The 26,630-nt window shown below is 44.1% G+C and overlaps 1 protein-coding gene across 1 annotated transcript in view; it reads left to right on the top strand.

The window, feature by feature from the left end:
• Positions 1-26,630, top strand: part of arhgap39 (Rho GTPase activating protein 39) — a 682,545-nt gene that overhangs the window by 469,251 nt on the left and 186,664 nt on the right. Inside the window, 1 exon segment of the mRNA XM_072252088.1 lies at positions 13,220-14,615. Coding sequence (XP_072108189.1) covers positions 13,220-14,615 — 1,396 coding nt within the window.

Here is a 26,630-nt window from a genome sequence, read left to right as displayed (position 1 = left end):
AGGTAGGCCAAAGAGACCAGTTTCTGTGCTGTACAATTCCATTGTGCAATCAACCAAAATGGATTATTGGGATTATTATGGATTATTTGAAAGGTTGAGTGAGCTAGAGCTTTTTCTTTGGAGCAAAGGAGGGTGAGAGATGTCTTGATTGAGGTGTATAAAATGATAAGAAGCATAGATTGAGTGGCCAGATAGAGACTTTTTCCTAGGATGGAAATGGCTTATACAAGGGGGCATAATTTTAAGGTGATTGGGAAAAGTATAAGGGGGTGTCAGAGGCAGGTCTTTTTTACACAAAGAAGGCTGGGTACATGGAATGCGCTGAAAGCATGGTGGTAGAGGCAGAAGCATTACGGACATTTAAGAGACTCTTAGATAGGCACATAAATAATAGAAAAATGGAGGGCTATGTGGGAAGGAAGGATTAGATTCATCTTAGAGTAGGTTGGAGAGGAGGGGACTTCAATCAGGTCCACTGCCAAGGATAAAAGGCAGCAGCAGGTCATGGCAGCATGGTAAAGCTTTGACCAGTGACCAGTCGGCATTTGGGATTGATTAGTAGAGGAAATTAAAGGAAGGTAGGGGCAAGCCTAGTGGCCATCGTCACAGTGGCTGTCGTCTGAGTGGACAAAGTTAGAGTCGTCATCTTAAGGCTTTTGCTGTTTGAGGGTTCCACAAAGAGAGGTTTCAGTCAGAGAAAGCAAAGGAAATACATGCTCAAGTTTTTTCCGACACCTCCCTCCCCTTTCTAGATCTTTCTGTGTCTGTCTCTGGAGACAGCTTATCCACTGATGTCTACTATAAGCCTACTGACTCTCACAGCTATCTGGACTATTCCTCTTCTCACCCTGTCTCTTGCAAAAACGCCATCCCCTTCTCGCAATTCCTCCGTCTCTGCCGCATCTGCTCTCAGGATGAGGCTTTTCATTCTAGGACGAGGGAGATGTCTTCTTTTTTTAAAGAAAGGGGCTTCCCTTCCTCCACTATCAACTCTGCTCTTAAACGCATCTCCCCCATTTCACGTACATCTGCTCTCACTCCATCCTCCCGCCACCCCACTAGGAATAGGGTTCCCCTGGTCCTCACCTACCACCCCACCAGCCTCCGGGTCCAACATATTATTCTCCGTAACTTCCGCCACCTCCAAGGGGATCCCACCACTAAGCACATCTTTCCCTCCCCCCCTGTCTCTGCATTCCGCAGGGATCGCTCCCTACACAACTCCCTTGTCCATTTGTCCCCCCCATCCCTCCCCACTGATCTCCCTCCTGGCACTTATCCATGTAAGCGGAACAAGTGCTACACATGCCCTTACACTTCCTCCCTTACCACCATTCAGGGCCCCAAACAGTCCTTCCAGGTGAGGCAACACTTCACCTGTGAGTCGACTGGGGTGATATACTGCGTCCGGTGCTCCCGATGTGGCCTTTTATATATTGGCGAGACCCGACGCAGACTGGGAGACCGCTTTGCTGAACATCTACGCTCTGTCCGCCAGAGAAAGCAGGATCTCCCAGTGGCCACACATTTTAATTCCACATCCCATTCCCATTCTGACATGTCTATCCACGGCCTCCTCTACTGTAAAGATGAAGCCACACTCAGGTTGGAGGAACAACACCTTATATTCCGTCTGGGTAGCCTCCAACCTGATGGCATGAACATCGACTTCTCTAACTTCCGCTAGGCCCCACCTCCCCCTCATACCCCATCTGTTACTTATTTTTATGCACACATTCTTTCTCTCACTCTCCTTTTTCTCCCTCTGTCCCTCTGAATATACCTCTTGCCCATCCTCTAGGTCCCCCCCCCCTCCTTGTCTTTCTTCCCGGACCTCCTGTCCCATGATCCTCTCGTATCCCCTTTTGCCTATCACCTATTCAGCTCTTGGCTCCATCCCTCCCCCTCCTGTCTTCTCCTATCATTTTGGATCTCCCCCTCCCCCTCCAACTTTCAAATCCCTTACTCACTCTTCCTTCAGTTAGTCCTGACGAAGGGTCTTGGCCCGAAACGTCAACTGCACCTCTTCCTACAGATGCTGCCTGGCCTGCTGCGTTCACCAGCAACTTTGATGTATGTTGCTCAAGTTTTTTCCTTCATTTTTCTATATCTGCTCAGCTAGGACAGTAGAGATGGCAGGCAAGATGGTGAAATGCTCCTCTTGCGGGATGTGGGAAGGTAGGGAGACCTCCAGTGTCCCTGATGACTACAACTGCATCCAACCTCAGCTTCTAACAATCCATGTTAAGGAGTTGGAGCTGGAACTGGATGAACTCTGGATCATTTGAGAGGCTGAAGGGGTGATAGATAGGACATGTAGAGAGGTAGTTATACCCAGGGTGCAGAACACAGGAAACTGGGTGACAGGAGGGGGAAAGGAGACATTGCAGAGTCCCTCTGAGGCTATCCCCCTCAACACCTTGTTAAATCACTTTGGATAGTGTAGTGGGGGAGGTGATGGTGGGTGACCTAACAGGGGAAAGTCACAGTGGTCAGGCCTCTGGAGCTGAGTCTGCCTCCATGACTCAGAAGGGAAGGGGGAAGAAGAGGCAGTCTGTGGAGACAGAGGATTTGTTAGGGAACAGACAAGAGGTTCTGTGGGTGAGAGCGAGATTCCGTGATGGTTTGTTGCCTCTCAGATGGCAGAGTCCCCGGATATCTCAGATCGAGCCCTCAGCATTCTTAAGTGGGAGGGTGAATAGCCAGAAGACATGGTCCATGTAGGTACAGTACTAATGACATGGGTAGGGTGAGTGACAAGGTTCTGCATAAGGAGTTCAGGAGTTAGGTGCTAAGTTAAATGTCAGGACCTCCATGGTTGTGATCTCATGGTTGCTACCCGTGCTACGTGCTAGTGAGGCTAGAACAAGCAAGATTTACAGTTTAATATCCTAGCAGGAAGGTTTGTTAAGGCTGCATGGTGCGGTTTACACTAGAGTTTCAGAGGGATGGGAACCAGAGTGCCAGAACAGTTAGTGGAGAGTTTGTGGAGGCAAATGTTGGTAAGACCTCAGACAAAGTTAAGAATCGAAAGGTTAAGCATGATGTGACCATTGTCCTGAGCTGCATGTACCTCAATGCAAGAAGTATCATCAGAAAGGCCAACGATAGCACTGAAGAAGAGGCAGCTGGTTTACAAACAGAGGCAATGTGTAGTGAAGAGAGTGTTGATAGGGCAAAATTACAGTCAACAGGATGAGTTGCAACATAAAAGGCGGACAAAATCAAAATGGGTGAATACAGGACTGAAGGTGTTGTATCTAAATATGCGCTATGTACAGAATAAGGTAGATGAACTTGCAGCACATTTGCAGATTGGCTGTGTGATGCTGTAGGCACCATTGAATCATGGCTGAAAGATTATAGCTGGGAGCCTAATGTCTAAGAATACACATTGTATCAAAAGAATAGGCAGGAAGGCAGAGAGGGCCACATTGCTCTGTTGGTAAAAAATGAAATCAAATCATTAGAAAGAGGTGACATAGGGTCGAAAGGTGTTGAATGATTGTGGATAGAGCTAAGGAACTGCAAGCGTAAAAAGACCCTGTTGGGAGCTATACTGTATACAGATCCCCTAAACAGTAGTAAGGATGTGGTCTACAAATTATAATGAGAGATAGAAAATGCATACCAAAAGGGCAGTTTTTCAGTAGTCATGAGGGACTTCGAAATGCAGGTAGATTGAGAAAATCAGGTTGGTGCGGGATTCCAAAAGGGCAAATTTCTAGAATGCCTATGAGATGGCTTTTTAGAGCAGCTCCTGGTTGTGCCCACTCGAGGTTCAGATATACTGGATTGGGTGTTGTGCAATGAACCAGAATTGATTAGAGAGCTTAACATAAAAGAACCCTCAGCGTCAAGTGATCGTAATATGATCAAATTCACCCTGAAATTTGAGAAGAAGAAGCTAAAGTCAGATGTATCAGTATTACAGTGGAGTAAAGGGAATTACAGAGGCATGAGAGATGAGATGGCCAGTAGGGTTTGTAAAAGAACACTGGCAGGGATGAAGGCAGAGCAGCAATGACTGGAATTTCTGGAAGCAATTCAGAAGGCACAAGAAATATATATCCCAAAGAGGAAGAGGTATTCTGAAGGAAAGATGACAGAACTGTGACTAACAAGGTAAGTCAAAGCCACCATAAAAGCCAAGGAGAGGGCACATAATAGAGCAACAATTAGTGGGAAGTTAAAAACCAACAGAAGGCAATGAAAAAAATCATTAAGAAGGTAAAGATGGAATACAAAAGTAAGCTAACCAGTAATATTAAGGAGGATACCAAAAGTTTCTTCAGATACATAAAGTGTAAAAGAGAGGATGGATATCAGACCACTGGAAAATGATACCTGAGAGGTAGTAATGGGGAACAACGAAATGGCGGACACTGTGGAAGACACTAGCAGTATGGTGGAAGTTCCAGGTGTCAGGGACATGAAGTGTGTGAAGTTGCCATAACTGGAGAGAAGGTTCTTGGGAAACTGAAAGGTCTGAAGGTAGCTAAGTTACCTGGACCAGATGGTGTACACCCCAGAGTTCTGAAAGAAGTGACTGAAGAGATTGTTGAGGCATTATTAATGATCTTTCAGGAATCTGGAATGGTTCCGGAAGAGAAGGGAGAGAGGCAGAAGAAAGGAAACTATAGGTCAGTTAATCTGACCTCAGTGGTTGGAAAGATCAAAAAAGGTAGTAGGGATATAAAGATAGAAAAGGCTTCTCAGGAGAGCAGTGTTATGATAATTGTGGGGGATTTTAACATGCGAGTGGATTGGGAAAATCAGGTCGGCACTGGATCTCAAGAGAGAGAATTTGTAGAATGTCTGCCAGATGGCTTTTTAGAACAGCTTGTTGTTGAGCCCACTAGGGGATCGGCTGTACTGGACTGGGTATTGTGTAATGAACCGGAGGTGATTAGAGAGATTGAGGTGAAGGAATCCTTAGGAGGCAGTGATCCTAACATGATTGAGTTCACTGTGAAATTTGAAAAAGAGAAGCCGAAACCTGATGTGTCGGTATTTCAGTGGAGTAAAGGAAATTACAGTGGCATGAGAGGGGAACTGGCCAAAGTTGACTGGAAAGGGACGCTGGCGGGAAAGACAGCAGAGCAGCAGTGGCTGGAGTTTATGCGAGAAGTGAGGAAGGTACAAGACAGGTATATTCCAAAAAAGAAGAAATTTTCGAATGGAAAAAGGATGCATCTGTGGTTGACAAGAGAAGTCAAAGCCAAAGTTAAAGCAAAGGAGAGGGCATACAAGGAAGCAAAAATTAGTGGGAAGACAGAGGATTGGGAAGTTTTTAAAAGCTTACAAAAGAAAACTAAGAAGGTCATTAAGAGGGAAAAGATTAACTATGAAAGGAAGCTAGCAAATAATTTCAAAGAGGATACTGAAAGCTTTTTCAAGCATATAAAGAGTAAGAGACAGGTGAGAGTAGATATAGGACCGATAGAAAATGATGCTGGAAAAATTGTAATGGGAGATAAGGAGATGGCGGAGGAACTGAACGAGAATCTTGCATCAGTCTTCACTGAGGAAGACATCAGCAGTATACCGGACACTCAAGGGTGGCAGAGAAGAGAAGTGTGCGCAGTCACAATTACGACAGAGAAAGTACTCAGGAAGCTGAATAGGCTAAAGGTAGGTAAATTTCCCGGACCAGATGGAATGCACCCTTGTGTTCGGAAGGAAGCAGCTGTGGAGATTGCGGAGGCATTAGCGATGATCTTTCAAAAGTCGATAGATTCTGGCATGGTTCCGGAGGACTGGAAGATTGCAAATGTCAGTCCGCTATTTAAGAAGGAGGCAAGGAAGCAAAAAGGAAATTATAGACCTGATAGCTTGACATCAGTGGTTGGGAAGTTGTTGGAGTCGATGGTCAAGGATGAGGTTACAGAGTACGTGGAGGCATATAACAAGATAGGCAGAACTCAGCATGGACTCCTTAAGGGAAAATCCTGCCTGACAAACCTATTACAATTTTTTGAGGAAATTACCAGTAGGTTAGACAAGGGAGATGCAGTGGATGCTGTATATTTGGAATTTCAGAAGGCCTTTGACAAGGTGCCACACATGAGGCTACTTAACAAGATAAGAGCCCATGGAATTACAGGAAAGTTGCTTACGTGGATAGAGCGTTGGCTGATTGGCAGGAAACAGAGAGTGGGAATAAAGGGATCCTATTCTGGTTGGCTGCCGGTTACCAGTGGTGTTCCACAGGGGTCCGTATTGGGGCCGCTTCTTTTTACATTGTACATCAACGATTTGGATTATGGAATAGATGGCTTTGTGGCTAGGTTTACTGACGATACGAAGATAGGTGGAGGGGCCGGTAGTGCTGAGAAAACGGAGAGTCTGCAGGGAGACTTGGATAGATTGGAAGAATGGGCAAAGAAGTGGCAAATGAAATAGAATGTTGGAAAGTGTATGGTTATGCACTTTGGCAGAAGAAATAAAGGGGCTGACTATTATTTAAATGGGGAAAGAATTCAAAGTTCTGAGATGCAACGAGACTTGGGAGTCCTTGTACAGGATACCCTTAAGGTTAACCTCCAGGTTGAGTTGGTGGTGAAGAAGGCGAATGCAATGTTGGCATTCATTTCTAGAGGAATAGAGTATAGGAGCAGGGATGTGTTGTTGAGGCTCTATAAGGCACTGATGAGACCTCACTTGGAGTACTACGGGCAGTTTTGGTCTCCTTATTTAAGAAAGGATGTGCTGACGTTGGAGAGGGTACAGAGAAGATTCACTAGAATGATTCCGGGAATGAGAGGGTTAACATATGAGGAATGTTTGTCCGCTCTTGGACTGTATTCCTTGGAGCTTAGAAGAATGAGGGGAGACCTCATAGAAACATTTCGAATGTTGAAAGGCATGGACAGAGTGGATGTGGCAAAGTTGTTTCCCATGATGGGGGTGTCTAGTACGAGAGGGCATGACTTAAGGATTGAAGTTAGAACATTTAGAACAGAAATGCGAAGAAATTTTTTTAGTTGGAGGGTGGTGAATCTTTGGAATTTGTTGCCACGGGCAGCAGTGGAGGGCAAGTCATTGGGTGTATTTAAGGCAGAGATTGATAGGTATCTGAGTAGCCAGGGCATCAAAGGTTATGGTGAGAAGGTGGGGGAGTGGGACTAAATGGGAGAATGGATCAGCTCATGATAAAATGGCAGAGCAGACTCAATGGGCCGAATGGCTGACTTCTGCTCCTTTGTCTTACTGTCTTAATGGTTTTGTTGATAGTCCAGGTAATTATAGACCAGTGAGCCTTACGTCTGTGGTGGGAAAGGTGTTGGAAAAGATTCTTAGAGATAGGATCTATGGGCATTTAGAGAATTATGGTCTGATCAGGGACAATCAGAATGGCTTTGTGAAGGGCAGATCGTGTCTAACAAGCCTGATAGAGTTCTTTGAGGAGGTGACCAGGCATATAGATGAGGGTAGTGCAGTGGATGTGATCTATATGGATTTTAGTAAGACATTTGACAAGGTTCCACACAGTAGGCTTATTCAGAAAGTCAGAAGGCATGGGATCCAGGGAAGTTTGGCCAGGTGGATTCAGAATTGGCTTGCCTGCAGAAGGCAGAGGGTTGTGGTGGAGGGAGTACATTCTGATTGGAGGATTGTGACTAGTGGTGTCCCACAAGGATCTGTTCTAGGAATCTACTATTCGTGAATTTTACTAACGACCTGGATGTGGGGGTAGAGGGGTGGGTTGGCAAGTTTGCAGACAACACAAAGGTTGGTGGTGTTGTAGATAGTGTAGAAGATTGTCGAAGATTGCAGAGAGACATTGATAGGATGCAGAAGTGGGCTGAGAAGTGGCAGATGGAGTTCAACCTAGAGAAGTGTGAGGGGGTACACTTTGGAAGGACAAACTCCAAGGCAGAGTACAAAGTAAATGGCAGGATACTTGGTAGTGTGGAGGAACAGAGGGATCTGGGGGTACATGTCCACAGATCCCTAAAGGTTGCCTCACAGGTGGATAGGGTAGTTAAGAAAGCTTATGGCGTGATAGCTTTCATAAGTCGAGGGGTAGAGTTTAAGAGTCGCGATGTAATGATGCAGCTCTATAATACATTGGTTAGGCCACAATTGGAGTACTGTGTCCATTTCTGCTTGCCTCACTATAGGAAGGATGTGGAAGCATTGGAAAAGGTACAGAGGAGATTTACCAGGATGCTGCCTGGTTTAGAAAATATGAATTATGATCAGAGATTAAGGAAGCTAGGGCTTTACTCTTTGGAGAGAAGGAGGATGAGAGGAGACATGATAGAGGTGTACAAGATAATAAGAGGAATAGATAGAGTGGATAGCCAGCGCCTCTTCCCCAGGGCACCACTGCTCAATACAAGAGGACATGGCTTTAAGGTAAGGGGTGGGAAGTTCAAGGGGGATATTAGAGGAAGGTTTTTTACTCAGAGAGTGGTTGGTGCATGGAATGCACTGCCTGAGTCAGTGGTGGAGGCAGATACACTCGTGAAGTTTAAGAGACTACTAGACAGGTATATGGAGGAATCTAAGGTGGGGTTTATATGGGAGGCAGGGTTTGAGGGTCGGCACAACATTGTGGGCCGAAGGGCCGGTAGTGTGCTGTACTATTGTATGTTCTATGTTCTAAGATGTTGGAGTGGATTATTAAGGATGAGGTCTCAGGCTACTTGATAAAACAGGACATAGTCAGCATGGTTTCCTCAAGGGAAAATCATGCCTGACAAGTCTTTTGGAATTTTTTGAAGAAATAACAAGCAGGATAGTCAAAGGAGAATTGTTTGATGTTGGATTTTCGGAAGACCTTTGACGAGATGCCATACATGAGACTGCTTTACAAGCTATGAGCCCATGTATTACATTGAACTGCTGCTGCTGCCAAGTTAACAAATTTCACATCATATGCCGGTGATAATAAACTTGATTCTGATGATATTCCAAGAAAGATTCTCGCATGGATAAAGCAGTGGTTGATTTGCAGAAAAGAAGTAGTGGGAATAAAAGGAGCCTGTTCTCGCTGGCCATCACTGACTAGTGGTGTTCCACAAGGGTCTGTGTTGAGATTGACTCTTTCTACGTAATATGTCAATGATTTGTATGATGGTTTTGTTGCAAAGTTGGCAGATGATATGAAGATAGTTGGAGGGGTAGGTAGTTTTGAGGAAGTGGAGAGGCTACAGAAGGACTTAGACAGATTAGGAGAATGGGCAAAGAATGGTAGATGGAATACAATGTTGGGAAGTATATTGTCATGCACTTCGGTGGAAGAAGTGAAAGGGTTGACTATTTTCTAAATGGAGAGAAAATCCAAAAAAAACTGAGGTGCAAAGCAACCTGGGAGTCCTGGTGCAGGATTCTCCCAAAATTAATTTGCTTGTTCAATCTGTGGTGAGCAGGGCAGATGCAATGTTAACATTCATTTCAAGATGACTAGAATATAGAAGCAAGGATGTAATGTTGAAACATTTTAAAGCACTGGTGAGACCACACTTGGAATATTGTGAGCAGGTTTAGGCCCCTTATCTTCAAAAGGATGTGCAGAAATTGGCGAGGGTTCAAATGAGGTTCACAAAAATGATTCCAGGATTGAATGGCTTGGCATATGAAGAGTGCTTGATGGGTCTAGGGCTGTATTCAATAGAATTCAGAAGAATATGGGGTGACCTTATTGAAACCTATTGAATAGTGAAAGACCTTGATAGAGTGGCTGTGGAGAAGATCGTTCATATGGTGGGAGAGTCTAAACCAGAAGCCTCAGAATAGAGGGGTGTCCTTTTAGAATGGAGATGGGGAAGAATTTCTTTAGCTAGAGTATGGTGAATGTACAAATACCATCTACAAATTTGCTGACGATACAACCATTGCTGGTAGAATCTCAGGTGGTGACGAGAGGGCGTACAGGAGTGAGATATGCCAAGTAATGGAATGGTGCTGCAGCAACGACCTGGCACTCAACGTCAGTAAGACGAAAGAGCTGATTGTGGACTTCAGGAAGGGTAAGATAAAGGAACACATACCAATCCGCATAGAGGGATCAGAAGTGGAGAGAGTGAGCAGATTCAAGTTCCTGGGTGTCAAGACCTCTGAGGATCTAACTGGTTCCAACACATTGATGTAGTCATAAAGAAGGCAAGACAGCAGCTATACTTTATTAGGAGTTTGAAGCGATTTGGCATGTCAACAAATACACTCAAAAACTTCTATAGTTGTACTGTGGAGAGCATTCTGACAGGGTGCATCACTGTCTGGTATGGAGGGGCTACTGCACAGGACTGAAAGAAACTGCAGAAGGTTGTAAATCTAGTCAGCTCCATCTTGGGTACTAGCCTACAAAGTACCCAGGTCACCTTTAGGGAGCGGTGTCTCAGAAAGGCAGCCTCCATTATTAAGGACCTCCAGCACCCAGGGCATGCCCTTTTCTCACTGTTACCATCAGGTAAGAGATACAGAAGCCTAAAGGCACACACTCAGTGATTCAGGAACAGCTTCTTCCCCTCTGCCATCAGATTCCTGAATGGACATTGAAGCTTTATACAGTATTTCTGTTTCTGCACATTTTTTAATAATTATTCAATATGCATAATTGATTTACTTGTTTATTTATTATGTTTTATTTTATTTATTATTTTTTTCTCTCTGCTAGACTATGTGTTGCATTGAACTGCTGCTGCTAAGTTAACAAATTTCACATCACATGCCGGTGATAATAAACCTGATTCTGATTCTGATCTGTGGATTCTTTGCCACAGGCAGCTGTGGAGGCAAAATCTATATGTATATTTAAGGCAGAGGTTGATAGATTCTTTCTTGGTCAGGGCATGAAGGAATACAGGAAGAAAGCAGGAGATTGAGGCCAAGAGGAAAATTGGATCAACCTTGATGAAATGTCAGAGCATACTCAATAGGTGAAATGGCCTAATTCTGCTCCTCTTTGTTCTGGTCTTATGGTCTTAATAGGTAGGCACAACATCGTTGGCCAAAGGGCCCAGACTGCGCGATGACAAAGTGATTTCAGACTGCTGGAACAAATGTACAAGAAAAACCTGATTAACATGTTAGCAAGGCTGTAAAGATCAATCTTACGGCTTCAGACTAATGACTTCACTGTGAAATATAATCCATAAAAAGAAATGGTGCTAACAGATGCATTTATCTCGTCTGTTGCCACAGGAGAAGCATTAGACAAGAGGTCTAGATGTGAAAATGCGTAATCATTGTAACACCATGAAACCCAAGGAAGATCAGAGAAATGACAAATAAATACAAGGAGTTACAAGGATATCAAGTGCCTCAGGGTTGCAGGAAAGGTAAAAGGAATATAGCCCATGATAAGACATTATTGTTCAATCATGGGTTGCACTGGACGTTAGTATGCCACAGGCTAGATCTAAAGAGATTGATCCACAATGGTATGGAGAAGTGCAACAAGATATAGATTAAAGATGATCTTTGTCTCATGTACATTGAGTCATTGAAGTGTATAGTGAAAAGCGTCATTTGCATCAATTGACAGGTAACTATGCCCTTCCACCTTCTTACTTCATCTGACTCACCCACCTTCTCCCTCACCTGGTCTCAACCATCACCTGCCAGCTTGTATTCCTTCCCCTCCCTCCGCTTTCTTATTCTGGTTTCTGTCCCCTTCCTTTCCTGTCCTAAAGAATGGCCTGGTCTTGAAACGCCAGTGGTTTACTCCTCTCCGTAGACAATACCTGACTTGCTGACTTCTTCCAGCATTTTGTGTGTGTTGCCCTGGATTTCCAGCATCTGCAGAATCTCTTGTATTAATTCTTACAATGAGCTGTCATAGGTATGATGGACTGAATGGTCTCCTTCTGAGTTTTATCAGTCAGTGATTTGGGTGACAGTAACAAAGGAAGAAGCCCAAAGCCTCATCTTAAGATGATTGACTCTGTTTTAAAATTAAATATCCTTTCAAAAGTAGACCTTTAATTTCCACTCCCTGTAAAAAAAGAAGTGGTTTTCTCCTGCGACTGTTCTCAGTGCAGTCTACAAATAACTTTAAAAAAGAGCATGTTTTAATCTAAATTTAGATCTGTCCTCATGATGGAAATGGTGGTGTAATTGAGGGTTCTATCAAATGATGAGGAAGAACAAAGCAACATGGATCTAAATCTGAAACAAAACAAATCCAGTTAAAGAATTATTTTTTGTACATCATGATACAAGTAAACAACATGTTTGTTGAGATTGTGCCAAGTGGTTCAATCAAGCATACGAGCTGCAGACTGGCACGGGTGGAGAAGCGTTTAATCTTAAAAAGATCAGCTTTATTTCTCAGATCAGAATCAGAATCAGGTTTATTATCACTGACATATGTGGTTTTGTAGCAGCAATGCTGTGCAATACATAACAATTACGATAAATTACAGTAAGAAATATATATTTAAAAATTAAATTAAATAGTGCAAAAAGAAAGCAGAAATAGTGAGGTAGTGTTCATGGATTCACAGTCTGTTCAGAAATCTGAAGGCAGAGGGGAAGAAACTGTTCCTAAAACGTTGAGTGTGTGTTTTCAGGCTCCTCTCCCTCCTTCCTTGATGGTAACAATGGGAAGAGGGCATTGTACTGGTTGATAGGGATCCTTCTTGATGGATGCTGCCTTTTTTTTTGTGGGTTTGTATTTTATATGATCTATATGTGCCTTGAGCTGTGTGTGACTGTTGGAACTGTGTTTTGCACTTTGGCCCCGGAGGAAAGCTGTTTCGTTTGGCTGTATTCACGTATGGTTGAATGACAATTACACTTGAAATTTAAGGCATCACCTTTTGAAGACACCCCTGTTGCTGGGGAGGCTGGTGTCCATGATGGAGCTGGCTGAGATTACACATGAACATTGAAACATCGGGGTATACAATGAGATGCGCTGTTTGTGTCTGAGGATGTGCTGAGGGCAGCCCACAAGTGTTGCCATGCTCCAGGTGCCAGTGTAACATGCCCACAACTTACTAACCCTGACCTGTAAGTCTTTAGAATGTGGGCGGAAACCCGCGTAGTCAAACTCCTTACAGATAGTGGTGGGAATTGAAAGCTGATTGCTGACGCTGTAAAGTGTTGCAATTAACTGCTGCACTGCGGTGCCACCCTAACGCTAACGTGCAACTCTAACCCTAACGCCCTCCAGGCACCAATGTGACAGTAGTTTCATATACTATGGCTGTAATCAGTTCCACTGGTATTAACGCCTTCCCTCCTCTGTGCTCTTTCTGTGCAGGACATCGCCTCACCGATGGATGACAGGCACTAGGGAGCGCATGTTGATCAAAGTCACAGACCGGGAACCAAGTTACCTCCTGCATCAGGGTAATGGGAATGTGGAAAACCAGCCCGGAACACGGCCACGGAGACCCTCGGGCCACCAGCTGCCTCACGCTCACAGCTTTGCGTCAGACAGCGACAACCAGGTCTTCTTCACGGAGCGCAAACCATCCCCGTACCTGAAGAGGGCTGAGCACATCGGCGGCTGCTCCCCAGTGCTCGCCAGAGGGGAGCCCTATCACTCCCCGATCCATTATCAACATCGCAAGTATTCCTTTGAATCCCAGCCATCGTCTCCTCGCTACGGCTATGAGCCTCCGCTCTATGAGGAGCCCCCCATGGAATACCAGGCTCCTATTTACGATGAGCCCCCTATGGAGGTACAGTGTGAGGGAATAAGCTATAAAGCAGGGTCACCTCAGAAGTCCCCAGTTCGGAAACCGCACCCAATGCTTCACTCCCCCAAACAAGGCCAGAATTCCCCCTACCAGCACCTCGTGTTAACAAAGCAGAAATGTGCAGAGAGATCTATGAGCCTAGAGTACAGCCCAGCGGGCAAGGAGCTTGTGAAGCAGCTGGTGTACGTGGAGCAGTCTGGCTCCAGCCCGAAATTCAAGTCAGGCACAAAACATCGGTATTCCCCAAGTGCTGCCTCCACTATTTCTTACACATTGCAACATAGCCCGTCATTGGGGAGGGACTTCCAGCGGTCAGAGTCAAGATCGGCTGATTACAACGGTCTGGAGGAGTCCGAGGCCAGGTTTGTCCACCAGGGTGGCCCACTGATCCACGAGGACTCGATGTCATGGTCCAGCCAGCACGACTCACTGTCCTCAATGGGTTACTCGCCCAGCACGAGGAAGAGGAAGAGCAGGAAGCCCTCGCTTACGCAGGAGGGGTGCGGTGTGGCAGGGGAAAGCTGCGGCGAGGCGAGCCCAGCACCCGAGCATCTGCTAGCGGAGGAGAGGCACTCGCCCCTGGAGAAGCCCTCGCCGGGCCAGGCCGAGGGCAAGGGAGCGGAGGTGGATTCGCTGCGGGGCTACCCAGATGTGCACACAGCCCAGAGCCGCCTCGCACGCGAGGCTCAACAGCTCCACCACGTCAAGCAGCGCAGCAGCTGGGACTCGCAGAAGGAGGTGTCGGGCTACGAGAGTGACGGGGCCCTGCCGCTGCCAATGCCAGGTCCTGTGGTGCGGGCTTTCAGCGAGGACGAGGCCCTCGCCCAACAGGACAGCAAGCACTGGAAGAGGAACACGTTTGAGAAGCTCGGCTTTCCCCAGGTGCTGTTGGAGAAGAGTGTGTCTGTGCAGACCAACCTGGCTTCACCGGAGCCTTACTTACACCCATCACAGGTAGGCCTTCGCACAGCACAAGTAACCTCATAATAATTGCAAAGGTGGTGTATGGAGAGATCATCTGGGCCATGCCCATAGAAAGCCGGAGCTCAGCAGGTCAGGCAGCATCTGTGGAGGGGAATAAACAGTTGACACGAGAATCAGAATCAGGGATGGATATATGCCACGAAGTTTGTTGTTTTGCAGCAGCGGTACAGTGCAATACTTTAAAATACTAAATTGCAATAAGAAACAAATAATTTATAGAAAAAATATACATAGTAGCCACTTTATTATATATTCCTGTGCACTTGCTCGTTAATACAAATAATCTAATTGACTAATCATGTGACAGCAACTCAATGCCTAAAAGCATACAGACATAGTCAAGAGGTTCAGCTGTTGTTCAGACCAAACATCAGACAGGGGAAGAAATGTGATCCAGGTACTTTGACTGTGGAATGTTTGTTGGTGCCACAGGGTGGTTGCAGTATCTCAGAAACTGTGATCTCCTGGGATTTTCATGCACAACAGTCTAGCATTGATAGAGCAAAAACAAAAAAAAATCCAGTGAGTGCTGTTCTGTGGGTGAAAACGCCTTGTTAATCAGAGAGACCAGAGGATATTGGCTAAATTGGTCAAGATGACAGGAAGGCAACAGTATCTCAAATAACCACACATTACAACAGTGGTGTGTAGAGGAGCATCTCTTAATACACAACATATCGAATCTTGAAGTGGATGAGCAACAGCAGTTGACCTCACCGAGTTCCACTCCTGTACCTAATAAGGTGGTCACTGAGTTAAAAATTAAATAAGTAGAACATAGAACATAGAAATCTATGACACATTACAGGCCCTTCAGCCCACAATGCTGTGCTGACCACATAACCTACTCTAGAAACTGCCTAGAAATAGTGCAAAAAGAGAGCAAAAATAGTAAGGTAGTGTCGATTGCCCTTTCAGAAATCTGATGGCAAAAGCTGTTCCCAAAACACTGAATGTACATTGTGTGCATCCTGATGAAGGGCCTCAGCCTGAAATGTTTACTAACATCTACAGATAATGCCAGACCTGTTGAATTCCTTCAGCATTTTGTGTGTTGCTCCAGATTTTCAACATCTGCAGAAACTCTTGTGTTCAAGGAGGAAAGGTTAGCTTTATTTGTCACTTGTACATTGAAACATCCAGTGAAATGTGTTGTTTACATCAGTGACCAACACAGTCCGAGGATGTGCTGGGGGCAGCCTGCAAGCATTGCCATGCTTCTGGTGCCAACATAGCAGGCCCACAACTTACTAACCCTAACGTCTTTGTAATGTGGGAGGAAACCCACGCTGTCAGGGGGAGTACATAAAAACGCTACAGACAGCAGTAGGTCTCCGAAAGTAGTCATGCAAACAGTGTGGTAAAGAAGGCTAATGCTGTGCTTGCCTTTGTTGGTTAGGGCACTGAGTGTATGAGTCAAGAAGTCATGTCAAAGGCAAAGTGGAGCTTATTGTCAGATGCTTAAAATATGTCTACACAGCTGCAATGAAAACCCTACTTGTAGCAGTATCACAGGCACACAGCATCAGATAAGCTGCGTTCACAAGAAAAACAACAATTAAGCATAAATTATACACAATTTTTACAAGAACACAATTAGAAAAAATGTTAATTTCAGTGCATAGTGTTGCTGAAGTTTAGTGATTAGGGTTTTGCTGTCTGGTTCAAGAACTGAATGGTTGAAGGGAAGCAGCTGTTCTTGAACCTGTTGGTGTGGGACTTTAGGCTTCTGTAACTTCAGCCCGATGGTAGATGAAATAAGACAGCATGGTCCGGATGGTGGGGATCTTTGATTATAGATGCTCCTTTCTTGGTACAGTGCCTCCTGTAGACACTACCCATGGTGGGGAGGGATATACCTGTGATGCTGAAAGTAGAGCCAACTATTCTCTGCCACTTTTTTGCGCTCCTGCTCATCTGAATTGCTGTCCAATACCATACTGCAACCAGCTAGGATACCTTCAGCTGCATATTTGTAGATGTACAGAGATAACTTGATGTCCGTGCCCATAGCTCCCTGAAAGTGGACAGACAAGGAGATTGGGTTATGAAGAAGATTTCTGGTGAGCCTTCAGTGGCCGAGGCATTGAGTGTAAGATTCAAGAGGTCATGTGGCAGCTACACTTGGAGTTTTTTATGCATTTATGGTTGCCCCATTTCGGGAAGGTTGTGGAGGCTTTGGAAAGGATGCAGGACAGGTTTAGCAGGATGCTGCCTGGATTAGAGGGCTTGAGCTTTAAGAAGAGATTGGTCGACATGGATTATTTTCTTTGAAGTTTTAGAGGCTGTATTATAGCTCTGTTTCCTTCTTCTTGACTGTATTCCAGTGACTCTGATGCTGTGAAACCCCACAGTAAAAGCGGAAACAGAAGCAGAATGAGAACCAGCATCTGTCGTAAGATTTGTTGTTTTGCAGAGCAGTACATTGCAACGCATAATCATTAAAAAAAACTGTAGTGCAAAAAGAAAGCAAAAAAAATAGTGAGGTAGTACAGTATTCATCGGTTCATGGTCCATTCAGTAATCTGATGGTGAAGGGGAAGCTGTTCCTAAAATGTTGAGTGTGTGTCTTCAGGCTTCTGTATCTCCTCCTTGATGGTGGCAGTGAGAAGGAGGCATGTCCTGGTTGATGGGTGGTGATGAGCAGTTGTCTGACTGAGATTCCATTAACTGTTTTATATAGGCTCTTATTGCCGCTTGGCTGTCACTCTTCACCTTGTAAATGCAGTTTAAATCTGAAGTAATCTCATGACTTGACCTAAGTAAGATCCTTAGAGGAGCCTTGCTATGCTAGACTGATGGTTCCAGACCATTCTTCAGCTCTGAATTGTGCCTACATAGGTTAATATTATAGATGGCAAACCAAGAACCATTAGAAGCTGTTCAGCCCATTCACGGCACAGCTTTCCCATAAGCACTTTCCCAGAGCAGTTGAATTTCTTTTTATTTTTAAATGTTTCAAATGTTTATCCAATCTCTTTTTAAAAAACATAAATACAAGAGCTTCTGCAGATGCTGGAAATGACATACAGAGTTCTGTAGGAACTCAGCAGGTCGGGCAACATCTGTGCAGAGGAATAAACAGTCGACGTTTTGTGCTAAGGCCCTTCATCAGGATCCTTACTAAGAAGGTTTAAAGAGCGTTTTGGTTTCTGTTTCCTCTGCTGTTTCTGATAGCACCTAATGTGTAGCATGAAGTAAACTCTCCTTCTTTTTCACTTTATGCTTCTGGAATTTATGACCTCTAGTTATCAACTCAGTAACTTGAAAATGAGAGTTTCCCCCTTAACCTTATGAAAGCTGTCATAACTTGCAATATATTTTTTTATCAGCACTGTTATCATGGAAGGTCTCTTGGTCCATTTTCATTACTAATACCTGTGATTCTCAATATCCTCGTACCTCCCCGTTATCAGTCAACGGAGGTGTCTAAAAATGGCAGATTAAATACACCCTGACCATTAACCAAGCTTCAACATATTGTTTTAAACCGCTTCAACTACTTACCTTTATTAAGGATTTGGGCATCTGAGAATTTGTCCACTTATGTTTTAAGTGTCCATCTGTCCACTCAGAATGTGTTATGTCACATTTTTCTGCACTGAACCAGTAACAATGGTTTGCTCATGAACTTGAACTTCAACTTGAACCAACATCCTATACAACTTCAATATAACATCCCAACTCCTGTACTCAGTACTCTGACTTATGAAGGCCAGTGTTTAACTTGATTCAACCAGTAATGGTTAATGGTTAATCGCTTATTTATATCGCTCTAAGGAGCCCTTCAAGTTGCTCCATGCAGCAACCCATGGATTTAACCCTAGCATAATCACAGGACAGTTTACAATGACCAATTAACCTACTGACCTGCACATCTTTGGACTCTGGGAGGAAACTGGAGAACCTGGAGGAAACTCATGCTCAGATGGGAAAGAACGTACATACTTGCTTACAGAAGATGCCGGAATTGAACTCCGAACCCCGACACCCCGAGCTGTAATAGCGTCACACTAACCACTACCTTACCACAGCACACCTTAGCCACGCTATCCAGTCTTCTCCTACTTGCATGTTTTGATTTTTAACTATTATTAACTTTGTGTTTGGATATTTAATTAGTTGGCACGGCCCAGTGGATAATTGAAGGAGGGAAGTAAAGTGTCTTCTTTTTAAGCATAACATCCATGAAAGTATATCAAAGTATTGTTTTAATTGCAATTTATTAGTGAATAATGACTGTCAACCAGAGCTATTGTATAGATAGTTCCTAAGTGGTATAGTTGATGACTTGAATTGGCTGCCTGTTTGAGAGATGCTTTTGGCAGATTGGCCTTCATAAATCCGAGTATTTAGTACAGGAATTGGGATGTTATGCTGAGGTTGTATAGACATTGGTTCAAGTTCAAGTTCAGTTTATTGTCATTCAACCGTACACATGTATACCATCAAATGAACAATGTTTCTCCAGACTTAGGTGCACAACATAGTACATATAACTCACACGAAATACATAAAGTAACATTACCACGAGTAAATTAAACAATAATAAGGTGCATATACGACACAAGTTAAAAAGCAAACAGTATAACGCTACTCACTCTTCATACGTGATGTGGCAGGGAGTTCAGTAGTCTTATGGCCTAGGGGAAGAAGCTGTTTCCCATCCCAGCAGTTCTTGTTCTAATGCTATGATATCTCCTGTCTGATGGTAGGGAGTCAGAGATCGTTGGACGGATGGGAGGAATCATTGACAAACCTAAAGGCCCTGTGTACACAGTGCTCCTGATAAATATCTGGGGTGATTCACAGGCCGAATTTGGAGTATTGAGTGCAGTTCTGGTCACCTGCCTACAGGAAAAATATCAATAAGATTGAAAGAGTACAGAGAAAATTTACGATGTTGCCAGGACTTGAAGACCTGAGTTATAGGGAAAGGTTGAATAGATTAGAACTTCAATCCCTGGAGCACAGGAGAATGAGGGGGGGATTCGATCGAGGTACAGACAGGGTAAATGGAAGCAGGCTTTTTCCACTGAGGTTGTGTAAAATTAGAACTAAAGGTCATAGGTTAAGTGTGAAAGGAGAAATATTTAAAGGGAACCTCCTGAGGGGGCTTATATTCTCTTTGATCAGTGTGATCAAACTTCCTTTGACTTCTTATCCTGAGCTCTTCCACGGGGAGGTGCCACTGAGATATTGAACTAAATGTGGGTTTCTTGGTCTTCCAGCTTGGTGTCTCTTGTATCATGTAGTTGCCTTTTTAAAATAACCAAGGAAGGAAATGACCGTACAGGATATGAGACTTCATTGCACAAAGCAAGTGTTGTAGATTTAGAACTTAATCACTTCTGCAAGAGTGAATATGTCCAGAATTTTCTGTTTTTGAAATAGAATTGCATCTCAAGTCACCTCATTTATTACAAGGTGAATTTGTTACAACTAACCAATGTGCTAAGTTGCTATAGTTACTGAAGATGGTGGAACATCTCAAGGAATATTGATGGAAGACTGGTACTGGTTGAAGACTTTAATCACTTCAGAGATCTCAGAATCTGGTTTATTGTCACTGACAATGTCCTAAAATTTGTTGTACAGTGCAACACATAAAATACAGCATTAATTACAATAAGAAATATATAAGGTATTAAATAAGTAGTGCAAAACAAGAGCAAAAATAATGAGGTTGTGTATGGGTTCATTGTCCATTCCGAAATCTGATGGCAGAGGGGAAGAAGCTGCTGCCACACCACAACAAATATCAGTGATAATAAACCTGATTCTGATTCTTCGTTTGTTCCTGAATACTTGCCGTTGTTTTCTAGTTATTTCAATTTGCTAAACTGCAGTCAGGTATGTTTTAGAGTTTGAGAGTAATACAGCATGGATACAGGCCCTTCAGCCCAACCAGTCCGTGCTGACCATGGTGTCCATACAGCTGGTCCCACCTTCCTGTGTCCGGCCCTTATCCCTCCACGTACCTATCCAAGTGCTTCATAAATTATACTCTCTTACTTGCCTCAACCACTTCCTCCCAGCTCATCCCATATATTCAGTCTATATCGGCAAAAAAATTTCCCCTCAGATTTTCTTTTAAATATTTCCCCTCTCACCCTAACCCTGTACCCCCTAATTTTCTTCTCTTCTATCCTACCCTGGGGAGAAAACTGTTACCACCCACCTATTTTCTGCTATTACTATGGCTTGTTTCTGGTCTTATTTGTCTCACCAAATAATTTACATTTCCTCAAGCATAGAACAAACAGCACAGTGCAGTCCCTTCAGTCCATGATGTTGTGCCAACTTTTTAACCTACTCCATGATCAATCTCACTCTACCCTGTCTTTTTTAAGGTGAGAGAGTAGGTTTTCTTCTATTTCCCACTCTGGCCTCTTACCGCTTCTCACCTGCCTATCGCCCCCATCACCCCCTTCTGCCGCGGTCCACTCCTCCTTCTAGGGTTGCCAACTTTCTCACTCCCAAATAAGGGACAAAAGTAGCAGTCAAATACGGGACACTTGTGCTTACCTCGAGAAAGACTACCATGACCATGAAGCCTTGCACGGGCACCTGTTTCACATGCGTGTACGTCCTGATTTTTTGCTACAAATCGGTCTTGGCTTAATCTTCCTGATTCTGTCTGAGTGAAACTACACTGTACATACATTATTTCTACTTTATATAGGCTGTGTATTTATCATAAAATTCCTGCTTTTACTATATGCTAGTGTTATTTTAGGTTTTATGTGTTATTTGGTACGATTTGGTAGGTTATTTTTTGGGTCTGGGAATGCTCAAAAATTTTTCCATATAAATTAATGGTAATTGCTTCTTTGATTTACACCATTTCGGCTTACGAATGGTCTCGTAGGAACGCTCTACCTTAGCGGGGGAAATACGGGACAAGGGCGGTCCCATATGGGACAAACCAATTTAGCCCAATATACGGGATGTTCCGGCTAATACGGGACAGTTGGCAACCCTACCTCCTTTCTTTTCTTCTATGGTCCACTCTGCTGTCCTATCAGATTCCTTCCTCTCCAGCCTTTAATGTTTCCTATCCAGTTGGTTTCACCTATCACCTTAGAGCTATCCGATTTCCCCTTGCCCTACCCCTACCTTGTCATTCTGGTGTCTCTCCCTTCCTTTCCAGTTCTGAAAAAGGATCTCGGCCCAAAATGTCTACTGTTTATTCAGTTCCATAGACACTGCTTGACTTGAGTTCCACCAGCATTCTGTGTGTGTTGCTCTGGATTTCTAGTATCTGCAGAATTTCTTGTGTTTATAAGCTTAAGGGAGATGGATGGTCACCAGGAGATCCTGGTTGTGGTAGACAGAGCAAAATTGCTTAAGAATGCAGTTCTTCCAACAACAGAGAAAGGCAGGATCTCCCAGTGACCACCCATTTCAATATGACTTCCCATCCATGGCCTCCTCTACTGCCACGGTGAGGCCACTCTCAGGTTGGAGCTGGATAGCCTCCAACCAGGCAGAATGAAAGGTATAAGGTTTTATTTTAACAACGGTGAGTCCAGCCTTATAATGTTAGTTTAATTCTAAAATCAAAACAGCTAAAAACTGCAGATTCTGTAAATGGGAAATAAAAATAAAATTCTAATATACTGAACAAATCAGGCACTTTCTACAGAGGGACTAAAACTGAGGTAATGTCTCAGAACATAAAAATAGGAGTAGGCTATTTGGCCTTTCATACATAAGATTAGCTTGCAATCATTGACTGGCTTCATGTACATAAAGTGTCGCTAGGTGCTTCTCCCACCAAGCTCAGTGTGAATAATCAACAACACACCTTCTCTCCTGCGTTTCTCAGAGCTCAATTTAGTTATTTGAAGTAAATATCATGTTACTTTCCCGTCGCAGCTTTAGCTCCGTGGTTCCAGTGTTTGGAAAGGGTAAGAGCTGCCTATTGTGGGAGATGAATTTGTGAGGAGTTGCCTATTGTGGGAGATGAGTTTGTGAGGAGCTGCCTATTGTGGGAGATGAGTTTGTGAGGAGCTGCCTATTGTGGGAGATGAGTTTGTGAGGAGCTGCCTATTGTGGGAGATGAGTTTGTGAGGAGCTGACTATTGTGGGAGATAAGTTTGTGAGGAGCTGACTATTGTGGGAGATGAGTTTGTGAGGAGCTGCCTATTGTGGGAGATGAATTTGTGAGGAGCTGCCTATTGTGGGAGATGAGTTTGTGAGGAGCTGACTATTGTGGGAGATGAATTTGTGAGGAGCTGCCTATTGTGGGAGATGAATTTGTGAGGAGCTGCCTATTGTGGGAGATGAATTTGTGAGGAGCTGCCTATTGTGGGAGATGAGTTTGTGAGGAGCTGACTATTGTGGGAGATGAGTTTGTGAGGAGCTGCCTATTGTGGGAGATGAGTTTGTGAGGAGCTGCCTATTGTGGGAGATGAGTTTGTGAGGAGCTGACTATTGTGGGAGATGAGTTTGTGAGGAGCTGACTATTGTGGGAGATGAGTTTGTGAGGAACTGCCTATTGTGGGAGATGAATTTGTGAGGAGCTGACTATTGTGGGAGATGAGTTTGTGAGGAGCTGCCTATTGTGGGAGATGAGTTTGTGAGGAGCTGACTATTGTGGGAGATGAGTTTGTGAGGAGCTGACTATTGTGGGAGATGAGTTTGTGAGGAGCTGCCTATTGTGGGAGATGAGTTTGTGAGGAGCTGCCTATTGTGGGAGATGAGTTTGTGAGGAGCTGCCTATTGTGGGAGATGAATTTGTGAGGAGCTGACTATTGTGGGAGATGAGTTTGTGAGGAGCTGCCTATTGTGGGAGATGAGTTTGTGAGGAGCTGACTATTGTGGGAGATGAGTTTGTGAGGAGCTGACTATTGTGGGAGATGAGTTTGTGAGGAGCTGCCTATTGTGGGAGATGAGTTTGTGAGGAGCTGACTATTGTGTGTGAAGAAAACAAGCACCTGCTGCTTCAGGTTTGCATCCTTATTGTGGGTGTGCGAGGGAAGTGTACGTAAAGCTCTGTACTGAGTCTGTGCAATCTCCAGCAAAACTGTGGCTCAATGCAATGCCATCTAAAGAGATTAGAGAGATCAGACTTACCTGTGACATGTACATCAAAACATACAGTGAAATGTGTCATTTGAATCAATGACCAACACAACCTGAGGATGTGCTGGGGGCAGTCCACAAGTGTCTGGTGCCATCATAGCATGCCCACGACTTACAGCCCTAACCCGTACGTGTTTGGAATGTGGAAGGAACCCAGAGAACCCGGGCAAAACGTACTGAGAAGAGAAAACGTACTGAGAACTAACAGACTCCTGACAGACAGCAGCAGGAATTAAACCCTGACCGCTGGCACAGTAAAATGCTGCACTAACTGCTACACTACCATGCTACGTACTATACTGTACAAAGCTCTGCAGTGAATGACTGCATATCAAGCTCACACTAACCTGTGATTCATTGTAGTGCCATCTATCATTACTGAGGCTCCGTTTGGTGTCACTTGTGGCTCTGTACGGAACTGCCTGTTGGTCAATACTTAATTGTTCCTAACTCAACAAAATGTCATCAGTCTCATCATAGATTCCAAAGAAACTACACTAGAGGCTCTGGCGCAACAAATTTAGAATCAACTAAATAGAATGACAGGTTGGTGTGGTTGTCAGTGTACCACTTCACAACACCAGTGATCAATTCATTCTGCTGTCTGTAAGGAGCTTCTACGTTCTTCCCGTGACCACGTGAGTTTCCTTTGGGTACTTCGGTTTCCTCTCACATTCCAAATTCGTACAGGTTAGTAAGTTGTGGGCATGCTATGTTGGTGCTGGAAGTGTGGCGACACTTGTGGGCTGCCCCAACACATCCTTGGACTGTGATGCTCTTTGACTCAAATGACACACTTCACTATGTTTTGATGTAACTGTGACAAACAAAGCTAATCTTTAAGCTGAATTCCTCCAAGAGGACCACAACCTTGTTGTCAGGTTTGGAGGCTTGTGTGCCTCAGTGACCCGGAGGGCTATGTTGACTGGAGTCAGGGCTTTATGCTTCCGCTCTTGGTAGAGTCACCCATGCCAACAAGGTCAAAGGGTAGAGCCCAGTCTAAGAGTGGTCCACTGGTCCTCCAGGTTCAGGGGTTCGGCTGAGGACTCTAACAACCCCGACTAGTAAAACAAAACTGACACAGAAACAGCAATGAAGAATCCTTCCGTGTCTGAGTGTGACGGTATTCCAGAGTCTACTCCAGGACTAGCATGGCTGACAGCAGTAAAAACCGAGCTACTGACATGGTGAACACCACCAGAGATAGACGACCTCCAATTCTGCCCTAATCACCAGCAGCCTAATGGGCAGTAGAATAGAGAATTAAACTGTACTGATTAGGGTTGTGCCGGCTGGTTCAGGAATTGAATGGTTGAAGGGATGTAACATTAAGGCAAGTGGTGCATTTCACTGTATGTTTCGATGTACATGTGACAGATGAAGCTAATCTAATCTAAAAATCTGAAGGAATCTTGCTTTAGAGGGATACAGGCCAAATACAGGCATATGGGATTATCTTGTCCAGCATGGAGAAGTTGGGCTGAAGGCCCAGTTGTCTGCTGTTTCCTTCTATGACTCTAGCAGTTGCTGGTTGTGGTTCACCCCGTGGTTAATTTTGTTAACGCCAGAACCCGACTTTACTATTAATCGTCAGCATCAAAAAAACACCAAACAACCACCAAGTGAAAGTTAAATTCTATTTGATCTCTGAATGCTGTTCTCAAGAGGTTCCTCACAGTCACACCATAATGTTTCCATGTCTCATTACAGCTGGCCTCAATCCTGAGTAATGGTTTCAGGTCAGAAAATGTTTTTACTGATGATTTTTTTCTCAATAGAATATCAGTCAAAACTGACCAGAGTTTGTCCTCAATGGCCCTTTGTGCTGACAAAGTGAAATGATTCCTGTCTAAAACGTAAGCCAGGGGCACAAAAGAGGCAATTTGGCTAATTGTGGCTGTGCTGACCACTTGAGTCACACTTCCTCTTCCTTGGCCCATTCTTGCCTTGCACACTTCCCTCATCAAACATCGATCCTTCATCTAATTCCCTTCTGCTGGAACCTTCCCCTCACCTTTATGATCAGATCTTTCTGGTACAACTCATTGCTTTGTTAGATTCCTTCAGCTTTGCCCTCAGGTTCAAATAAACTTATTTATCACATATTCTCCAAAGCATACAGTGAAATGTGTCATAATAATAATTATTATTATTATGTACTTATTTAGAGATACAGCATGAAATAGGCTCTTCCAGCCCAACAAGTCGCACCATCCAGCAACTCACCTATTTAACCCTAGCCTAATCACAGGACAATTTACAATCCGGAATGCAACATGACCATTTTTCCTAAGACTTCAAAAGGAACGTTCCTGTGCCATTTAACCAGATTTGGGTTGAGGGTCGTTTGCTCCATTTCTTGTCCCACAGGAAGAGGCAGTAATCCCTGTGGTCCTGATTTAACAATGCAGTTTATTACTACTGGCTAAAACCAGGATAAAGGTTAATCCAAGTCAGCAGGAGCTGTTGAATGGTTTCTCTCGGTGGGTGATTTTGTGAGTCATTTGATTGTATGCGTTGGCGTAGTTCTTATTTTAGGTGGGAGGAGACCAATTCCAGCAGCTTGTCATATTGCATTGAAGGGGAAGATATGCGCATGAATCTGCGACACCTTGGACTTCAGTGGAAAGGTGTTAAGGTTTGAAACTGTTTCAAAAACTGCTGGAAGCATGCTGTGAGTCGAGCATCTTCCATCAGGAGAGATAAGATTGTTAATGTTTCATGTGTAATTTGTCAACAGGACAAGTATTTAACCAGCCTTTCTCTCTACAGATGCTAACTGGCCTGCTGTGCATTCACATTTTATTTTACATTTCCTTTTCTCCATACTCTAATGATTTCTCAGCGGGAATGTGGCTTATGCTAATGGACTCTATCACATTATCTGAAACATTG

This window comes from Mobula birostris, chromosome 3 (genome assembly GCF_030028105.1).
Source record: "Mobula birostris isolate sMobBir1 chromosome 3, sMobBir1.hap1, whole genome shotgun sequence".
Lineage (NCBI taxonomy): Eukaryota > Metazoa > Chordata > Chondrichthyes > Myliobatiformes > Myliobatidae > Mobula > Mobula birostris.
The sequence above is the reverse complement of the archived record's forward strand: the minus strand, read 5'-3'. Positions and strand labels throughout refer to the sequence as shown.